The sequence below is a fragment of the Octopus bimaculoides genome, chromosome 23, assembly GCF_046866305.1.
Source record: "Octopus bimaculoides isolate indiv1 chromosome 23, ASM4686630v1, whole genome shotgun sequence".
NCBI lineage: Eukaryota > Metazoa > Mollusca > Cephalopoda > Octopoda > Octopodidae > Octopus > Octopus bimaculoides.
The window spans coordinates 34971341-34981340 of NC_142950.1; the positions used below are offsets into that span (position 1 = coordinate 34971341).

Consider the following 10000-nt stretch of genomic DNA (forward strand, 5'->3'; position numbering starts at 1 on the left):
ACACATACACACACGCGCGTGCATGCATGCACACCCACCAGTGGCTCATTTTGCACCTTACCTAAGCTCTTTACCATGATGATGAGCTTGTCGCGGTACCTTTTGTTGCGGCACATCGGGTTGCCGTGCAGCTCGAGCGTCGCCAACTTCTCCATGTTCGCCAGTGCACCTGCAATGTCGCTGAACTGTGAAACCTTGTTGTCCGATGCGTAAAGGCAGGTCAACTGGTGCAGAGGGTGAAGCTCGTTGAGACTGGTCAGTCTGTTGCCGGAGACGTTGAGGACTTGCAGGCAGACCTTTTGGGGGAGAAGGGTAGACATGATGATGATGCTGGTGGTGGTGGTGGTGGTGGTGGGTGATGACAAGGATGACGAGGAGAAGGAGGGGAGGAGGGGGAACAAGAGGAGGAGGAGGAGAAAGAACTGAAAGGAGGAATGGGGGGAAGGGTGGGTGAGTGGGAGGAGGAGGAGGAGGAGGAGGAGGGGGGACAACATTTCCATCACCCCATCTCATATAAAAAAGAAGGGAAGGGACTCACTCACAGCAATAGCTCTGATGGATCTTGGATCAAGTAGGAGCTTCTCTCCAGGGGGCAGCTGCTGTCTGTCCATGTAAAGTTCATTGAGTTGACGAAGGTTTTTGAGGCCCTCAATCACTGCAATACAGTTATTACTGAGATACCTGGACAACAGGGGAGGAAAAGGAAAAAGAAAAAAAAAACATTAAAAACAAACAAAGAAATAAAAACAAGGAATATGTTCTGTTAATGAAGGGATGGTCATGGTGGGAATGGGTGGATAGAAACACAAGGATGCTGGGGGAAAATTAGAGGAGATGGGTAGGGGTTGGGTGAGGCTGGGAGATGTCATATTATTATTATTATTATTTCGAAGGCAGCGAGCTGGCAGAAATGTTAGAAAGTAGTGCTGATAATCATGGTAGTAGTGGTGGAGGCTGCGGCAGTAGCGGTAGTAGTAGTAGTGGTAGTAGTAGTAGTGGTAGTAGTAGTAGTAAGTGTGATGGTGGGTAGGTAGGTTAGGGCCAGATGCAGGTGGGTGGGTAATGGAATTAGTGGCAGTGGTAGTGTTGGTAACGGTGGTGGTGGTGGTGGTGGTGTGGTTGCAGTGGTGGTAGCAATAACAGTTTCAATTTAATGTGTCTCAGCAGGAATTGAAAAGGTTAACGGTCTAACTGGAACCATCACCATCACCATCACCATCATCATCATCATCATCATGAGCATCACCATCTTTCTCATCATCATCATCATCATCTTTGTAATCATCATCATCTTCATCATCACCATCATTGTCATCATCATCATTATCATTATCAACATCATCATAATCATCATGATCGTCACCGTCACCGTCATCATCATCATCATCATCATCAGCAGCAGCAGCATCCTTATAATCGACATTAACATCATCATAATCCTCAGCAGTCATCATCATCATCATCATCATCGTCATCGTCATCATCAACATGGCAAACATACTTGTTTTTAACATCCACCCCATTATCAACAACATTCTGGTTATTGTTTTATTCTACCCGGGCACAAAGTCAAGGCCATCTAATGTTTAGAGACAGCTAAAGTCAATTCAATTGGTCCTTATTTTATTGACCCCACCCACCCCACCCCACTCCACCCCACCCCACCCAAAAGGATGAAAGGCAAAGTCAACCTCGGCAACTGAGGACTTAAAGATGGACGAAATGCCACTAAGCATTTCGTCCATTGCACTAATGACTTCTCGTTATAATTAACAAAAATAATCGACTCAATACAGTTTTTAATTTTAAAAATAAGAAAACAAAATAAAACAAAAACAACATGCCAAAGAAAAGGGTTCATCCTTTCACCCCCACTACCACCACCACCACCCCGCACCAAAACTGCTGCTGCTGCAGTTAAGGGCAACCTATCCCCAGGATGGTTAACTTACAGTTTTGTCAGTTGTGTTAGATTGGAGAGGTCTGGAATATGCCGGATCTGATTGTCTTGGAGGTAGAGGTGTGATAGGTTCCTGTTTTTGGATAAGTCTGGGATTGCTGTTAAGTGGTTGTCATACAGATACAATACTGACAAATGAGGACACATGGAAAAGTCACAGTCCTGAGAAAGAGAGAGAGAGAAAGAGAAACATAAATGAAAATATATAAAAACAAGAGCAGTCGGATAGCGCAAACCTCCGCCAAGGCAACACCAACGTCCTTTCAATGATTAGCCAGAGATGATTTTTTAAATGAGAATATCTGAAATAAACTCAACGCCTCTCACAAACAAGAATACTAAAAATGAACCCGACTGCTCTCAGAAATTAGGTAAAAACAAAAAAAACAGGAAAAATAATCTAGAATCCTTTTCTGGTACAAGATCAATCCCCAAATCTAATCAGTTTGTGCCATTCATGAAGCCAAACATCCCTGAAAGTTTTATCTGAATCCATCTTGAGATATCTTGTCCATGGACAAACAAACAAACAAATACGACTGATTTCAAACGATGCCAAAGTCAAAGAAAGGACTACTCACAATTTCGGTCAAATTCTTGCCTTCGAGGTGGAGGTGTGACAATCGTTTCAGGTAATGGTACACAGACTCATCTCGCTTCTTCTGGGAATATTTTGAAGTGCCGCTTGCAATGAGGTTTACTTTGGGTTTTACCATTTTGAGATCAAGTACAGCATTCATGAGTATGTGTGTGTGTGTGTTTGTGTGTGTGTCTGTATTATGTGGGTGGTACTTGGAGGATCATATATATAGATGTAAGAGCAAGTGTGTCTATGTATATGAGTGTGTTTATATATGTGTGAATGAGAGAGAGAGAGAGGGAGAGTAAAACTTTAGGAACGTGTGTAAGTGTAAGCGACTGTGTACCAGTGTCTTTGAGAGCATATAGGGGTTTATGGAGCAAATAGTATGTGTTCATGTGAATGCATATGTGCGTGTTTACATATGTGAGAATATGTCTTTCTCAAACCGCTTGCAAGTATCTGTAAGACACAAAACTGGAAACATGTAAAGAAGTAACTAAATACTCAAAAACAGGGGGAAAAAACAATTCAATATTTTATAATACAAAATAAATTTTTGAAGCGGGGAGGGGGGCTTCCCTTTAACTATTTTGCATTTAGATTACTCATGGAGGCAAAGTGACTGAGCTCCTTTGAATGTTAGGCCTCACAGAGGCAAGGTGGCTGAGTTCCTGCAAGTGTTGGGCCTCACGGAGGCAAAGTGGTTGAGTTCCTTTTGAGCACTGGGCCTCACAGAGGCAAAGTGGCTGAGTTCCTGCAAGTGTTGGGCCTCACAGAAGCAAAGTGGTTGAGTTCCTTTCAAGCATTGGGCCTCACGGAGCCAAAGTGGCTGAGTTCCTTTGAGTGTCGGGCCCCGTGGAAGCAATGACTGAGACCTTTGGCATTACAGTGTGCTTGAGAAGAAGACCCATCAAGCCGAGCAAAATCACAGTCGTGGCAGATACCGTTTTGAGCAAAGAAAGCCCCTTTAGTAACGTGATCATGGATGGACTGTATATAAAAGAAAGACGTGATCGTCGTGGCTGGAACGGGGAAGGGCCTGGGTCTTGACCACTACTGAGAAAGTTAATTATATTTTTTACAAGGAATCTGTTTAATGGTGTTTGAGAATACTAGTTAAGAGGGGGATTTTTTTATAAGGAAGAAAAATATAAAAGAAAATTCTTACAAAGAAGCGAGGCCGAGTTCGTAGTTTTTTTCTCTTCCGGTTCTTACATTGTTTACATTTCGTTGCTAGGGGAGCAGCTGACAGTTGATACAGTCGGCATCATGCTAGCTGAGGTGGAGCGCATGCGCAGTCAGTTAACTAAACCGTTCTCTCTGGTTGTAAAACTAGGAACGGTTCTAACGAACCGAATTAATTTGCATGCCCCCCCCCGTATGTGTTACGCGCGCGCGCGCACGTGTATACACGCACGCACACACACAAGCGCACGCACCGGCACAAACACACGCATATGCACGCGTACACATACACACGCGCGCGCGCACACACGCATACTAGTGTTCGGCCCTCTGGATTTTCACCTCAAATTTCGGTACGGTCAAGTTTGTCTTTCATTCATTCTCCGTGAGGATCGATAAACTGAGCATCAGTCACAGGTCTGAATTTATCGATCACAATCTATGTATCTCTCCGACACATACTCGTGTATCTAAATAGTCTTGTGTCTATGTCACCCGTCTATAATTACTCCATTATTCAAACCCCCATCGATGTCATCTTTAAATTTCATCCTTCCACACAAAATATTTGTGATTAAATTAATAAGGGTTTTAATTGTTTAAGAGGGATATTTTAAACCCGCTACTCACCTCTAAGATATTTATTTCTCTCAATTATAAACTGATAGCGGGAGATTTACAGCTGTAGCTAATGGTTATTAAAATAATTTTTTTTATATGTATATTTTGAAGGGGATGTTGGCACTCCGTCGCTTACGACGACGAGGGTTCCAGTTGATCCGATCAACGGAACAGCCTGCTCGTGAAATTAACGTGCAAGTGGCTGAGCACTCCACAGACACGTGTACCCTTAACGTAGTTCTCGGGGATATTCAGCGTGACACAGTGTGACAAGGCTGACCCTTTGAATTACAGGCACAACAGAAACAGGAAGTAAGAGTGAGAGAAAGTTGTGGTGAAAGAGTACAACAGGCTTCGCCATCATCCCCTGCCGGAGCCACGTGGAGCTTTAGGTGTATTCGCTCAATAAACTCTCACAACGCCCGGTCTGGGAATCGAAACCGCGATCCTACGACCGCGAGTCCGCTGCCATCACCATTGGGCCATTGCATGGATAAATATAGGCCATACCTACAAGTGTGTCCCCCCTTCCACCACCAGCTTTATTTTTTTCGTAACTTCCAGAAAATTAAATACTTTTTATAGAAATATTCCACACGTGCTTCAGGTGGTGTAGATTCTGATTATATTGGGATTTATTGTGGGAAAAATATTTTCGCGGTGTGGGAAAAGCAGTTTCGGAAAATTCACATTAGCGGTCCTCATAACTTTCAGGAAAAAAGAGTGTTTTAAAAGAAATTTTCTCCAGATACCTTTCAGATGGTGTAGACTACAATTATATCGGAATTTAATGAGAAAAATAATATTGCTCGGCACGTACAAAAAAACAGTGATAATCATTTAATTTCAACATGCAGTTTCACATAAAATCACTTGCCTAACAAGTACACCTCCAAAAGCACAGAAAGTGAAAAAAAAAACAACTATTAAATGTAATTAAAATATATTTATAAACTTATATCTATAAGCCATAGACACAGGTAAGAAGCTTGCCTCCCAACCACATGGTTCTGCGTGGCACCTTGGGCAAAAGGATGTGTGAGTGGAAACTGAAAGAAGCCCCATTGTATGTATATATATATATATATATATACTCTTTTATGCTTTTATCTGTTTCAGTCATTTGACTGCGGCCATGCTGGAGCACCGCCTTTATAGTCGAGCAAATCGACCCCAGATCTTATTCTTTGTAAGCCTAGTACTTATTCTATCGCTCTCTTTGCTGAGAACCGCTAGGTTACGGGGACGTAACACTATAAGGTGGTTCAAAAGTCACCATTCATAGGAAAATTTACTTTTTTTATATAAGAAACAGTTAAATAAAAAAAACTGTTATAAAAAAATAAATTGTTCTTATGTAATGGCGGCTTTTGAATCACCCTGTGTATAACTAAACGGAACAATTTCCATTTATTTAATTCTGCTATTCATATTGAACGAGATGCACACACACACACACACACACACACACACATACACAGACTCTTATATATTAACAGGTGTTGCTAGATACTCAATATTGATCAGTGGTGGGAAATTAACAACACGCTAACATTAATAAAGGTTTATGATGTAAAAAAAATTGAATAATGAGATTCTTTGGTTCACACAGATTATATGAAAATATACATTGATACTTGTAGCTATCTATCAGCCAATCTATCTCTCTTTCTATCCCTTTTGATCGACATTCTACCCCCCCCCCCCATTTTTACTTCTTCTCTAAAAGAAAAGCTCTACTTTGTATTTTGTCCCCTCTGTGTTCAGCCCTGTGTGGCCAATAAAGAAACACATCTTTCTATTTGTTTATCCGTTTATCTATCTATCTATCTATCTATCTATCTATCTATCTATCTATATCTACCAATTTATTTAGTTATTTGTCTATCTATTTAGCAATCTGTCCATATATATATATATATATATATATATATATATATATATATATATATATATATATATATATATCCCTCTATCAATATATTTATGTCTATCTATCTACCTACCTACCTACCTACCTATCTATATATATCTATCTATCTACCTACCTGTCTTTCTATCTATCTATCTATCTATTGATATGTCTGTCGATCAATCAATTCAATCCATTTAATGTGTGCGTGTATGTATGTACGTACGTTTGTAAGTATGTATGTATATATGAATGTGTGCATGTGTATACAAATACACACAAACACACACACACACACACAAATACATTCACCTATCGTCCGTATTTACATACGTCTAATATACATAAAGATGTTGAAAGATCTCGTACTTGCTTGGCAAGTGACTGACTGTGAGAATGTAGATCGGAACTGAAATAATTCCCTTATTGAAAATTCTTTGAAACCATTTATAAAATCCACACAAAGACAAAAACTATTTTATTGTCTCCGTCTTTTTGTATTTCTTATTGTGTTGGTTCATTATGGAGTGTCTCACCCTCAATAAATACAGTTGTTACTGTTCATTATGAATGATATTATTAAGAAATGAAACTGTTTGACAGCGAAATGGGCTGAATTGGTAGAGCTTCGGGTGGAGATTACAGTGTGGTATTCTTTATATTCTGAGTTCAAATCACACTGACGTGAACTTTGCTTTTTATTCTTCCATGGTCAATGAAACGAAATTTTATAACAAATACCTTTCAAGCGATGTAGATTACGATTTTTTGGCAAAATTTTTGGAAGAGGGCCGGGGAGAGGAGTATCTGGGAAATTGAGTTTCGAATCAGACGGCGCACATGAGATGGAATTTCTCCGTTTTTGACCGGGATTTTTTTCCAAGCAAAGTCTTCAGGATGATGGGAGGCAGGAATGATAATGTCTAAGTAACACACATCTAGTCCCAACTAAGTGAGGCTGTGCTATGTATGTGTGTGTGTGTAAGAAAAAAATATCATCATCATCATCATCATCATCATCATTTAACGTTCGTTTTCCATGCTGGCATGGGTTGGACGGTTCGACTGGGGTCTGGGAAGCCAGGAGGCTGCACTGGCCCCAATCTGATCTGGTAGTGTTTCTACAGCTGGATGTCCTTCCTAATGACAACCACTCCGAGAGTGTAGTGGGTGCTTTTTACGTGCCACTGGCATGGATATTAAATGATGATGATGATGATGATGATTACATATGCATATATATATATATATATATATATATATATATATATATATATATGCAGGAGAGAGAGTGGTTGACATTAGAAAGGGCATCCAGCCATAGAAAACCATGCCAAATTAGACTGGAGTCTAGTGCAGCCTTCCACCGTACCAACCCCGATCAAACGGTCCAACCCATGCCAGCATGGACAACAGACGTTAGATGATGATTATGATGATAATATATAAGTACACACACACACACGCACGCACGGACGCATGTGTGTCGTTTGTCCCTGAGCTTTCTTTTGAAGTGTATTATATACATTTAGGAGTACACATAAATATAAAATAATACAAAAATTTTTTTTAAATTCTATTTTGATATTTAAACGGAAAATACATGTGATCCAGAAATATCCCTAGATTTATTTCCAGCAAACCTACTATACTATTTTTTATTACATGTGTGTGTGTGTGTGTGTGTGTGTGTGTGTGTGTGTGCGAAAGCAGAAAAACTATAATTGATAGAGAGAGAACTAGTTCGTTTCGGTTAACATTTTCGGTTCCATGGTCTCACTTTTTCATGCAACTGACGCACCTGTCATCGAGCGACACGTAGTTTGTTATTTCTATCAAATTGAAAAGACAGATGAAATGTCTGCTTGGATATGTCAGGCTTTTACAAACTTCTTTTCTCTCTTACCTTTGTTTTAATTTGAGCCGAGAGCAACGGAACAGAAAAACGGAGTGATATTTAGAAACGTTCTTTTTAAGATTACATCTTTAAACTTCTGGGTTTATAAACCAATATTTTCATTTAAAAAAATATATTCGTAAACGTTAACTAAAGAAACATCGTGTGTCCGTGTACATATATATAAATATATATTCATATATGTGTGTATATATATGAATATATATGTATATGGATATATAAACGATTATGTAATGTACATGTAGCATATGTTTGCTGTAATATATATTGTATGTAAATATTTAAAGTAGTGGAGATGACAGCTGCCGGTTAAATCGTCCTCATCTACCTTTTTCTTTTATCTTCCGTCCATATGTATAATTAATTAATTTCATCTTCCTCTCATTAACTTAAACCTTGGTTTTATCCCCCAAGTACCCAGTACACCTCACTTCAACGGTCATCTAATGCCATCATCGGAATTAACTTCTATTATTATACGATAATAACAACAGACTTTATTCTATGAAACTATGGCGTCTGCCTTGCTGGCCAGGACGGAATTCCCGATCTATACGATCCGTGCTTTGGATGAAAATCACTTTTTGGTGGCAGGAGGTGGAGGATCATCAAAAACAGGAGTCCCCAACGCCTTCGTGAGTTTGTTTATTTATTTCAAATATGCTACATTGTGTATAACGAAACGATTATTCCATTCCACCATTGCTTTCACCCTGTCTCTCCTCCATGTAAAATATTTCAACTGTTGAGAAGAAATTAAACGGTTAAACACACAGACACGACAAGCACAAAACATTTAGAAACCGGGGAGAACTTTATTCACTGCATTCCACTGACATATTTCTCGTTTATTCAGTAAAGAAGGGCCGCGCCCTAAACCTCACGACCCACCTCTCCTCACAACACACCAGGTTATTAACAGATACACGGCATCCAACCATATTATTAAACTACACGTATGTCAAGACAGTTATATATATATACTGACATATTTAATTATAGATTCAAAATACCGAAGAACGTTAGCATGTCGTTTGTATAACTGAGAAGAAACCCTTGTTTAACCCTAAGTCAGCCGTAATCCACTAGACCTGTGATCAAAACCACTTCAGCCTTGATCCCGCTGTATTATATCTAGGACCGCCCTCCTTTTCTATTTAAAGACAGTAATACATTGTTTGAAGGGGATTTAGTTGTTCTGTCTAGAAAACATAGTGACCACGTAGAAGATTTCTTGTTTGGTTCATAGTCTATCGATGTTTCATACAGAGAATTCTTAGAAGCCGTAGAAATTGTCGAAATATGGTGTGGACCAAAGATTATTTGTATTTAGAATGTGATATATGGTTGAAATTTCTTCTGTCCTAATAATGCTCAACCAAGACTGACCTGTGGCTAAACAATATCACAACCGTTTATAATTACCCAACGCCTCTGTCCACGTATTTGAGTGTCTCTGTTGTTACTTAGTTTTTCCCCATCCCTTGAGGCCTCATTAAAAATACCTACGGTCAAAGACATTCCATCTGTGACTATTCCGTCTAATTTTTACAGAAACTTAGGACAGCATTATCATGTATGTTCTTCCTTTTGTTTTAAGGCAGCGGGAGGGGTATAACTTAAGGTGGAATTGGCTGTTATGTCTAACAGATCAAATGATTACACAGAGGGTCGAGTGCGCTTCCTTACGGTCGTTATGTATTTTCTTAATTGTGCATCTGTGTGTATAAATAATACACAACACAACTGAGTTTTGTTTTGTTAAAACCGCTGTAATCTCGCTCGTTGTGGCTTCGTAAACCGGGGTTTAAACATGTTTTT

The 10000-nt window shown here is 39.5% G+C and overlaps 2 protein-coding genes across 3 annotated transcripts in view; one reads left to right on the top strand and one right to left on the bottom strand.

Moving 5' to 3' along the window:
• Positions 1–3838, bottom strand: part of LOC106873728 (protein phosphatase 1 regulatory subunit 42) — a 6273-nt gene extending 2435 nt beyond the window's left edge. Inside the window, exons 1-5 of one of the 2 annotated variants that reach the window (XM_089340627.1) lie at positions 3712–3838; positions 2542–3002; positions 1953–2122; positions 543–681; positions 62–296 (exon numbers count right to left, since the gene is read on the bottom strand). In XM_089340627.1, the coding sequence (XP_089196753.1) occupies positions 62–296; positions 543–681; positions 1953–2122; positions 2542–2700 (703 nt within the window). In that variant the 5' untranslated portion in view covers positions 2701–3002; positions 3712–3838. Of the gene's footprint in view, positions 1–61; positions 297–542; positions 682–1952; positions 2123–2541; positions 3018–3711 lie in introns of both variants that reach the window. The other variant, XM_089340626.1, reaches the window with a different exon arrangement.
• Positions 3839–7972: 4134 nt separating this feature from the next.
• The window catches only part of LOC106873726 (guanine nucleotide-exchange factor SEC12), a 20540-nt gene continuing 18512 nt past the window's right edge, over positions 7973–10000 (top strand). The window contains exon 1 of the mRNA XM_089340365.1: positions 7973–8814. Coding sequence (XP_089196491.1) covers positions 8692–8814 — 123 coding nt within the window. The 5' untranslated portion in view covers positions 7973–8691. The remainder of the gene's footprint in view (positions 8815–10000) is intronic.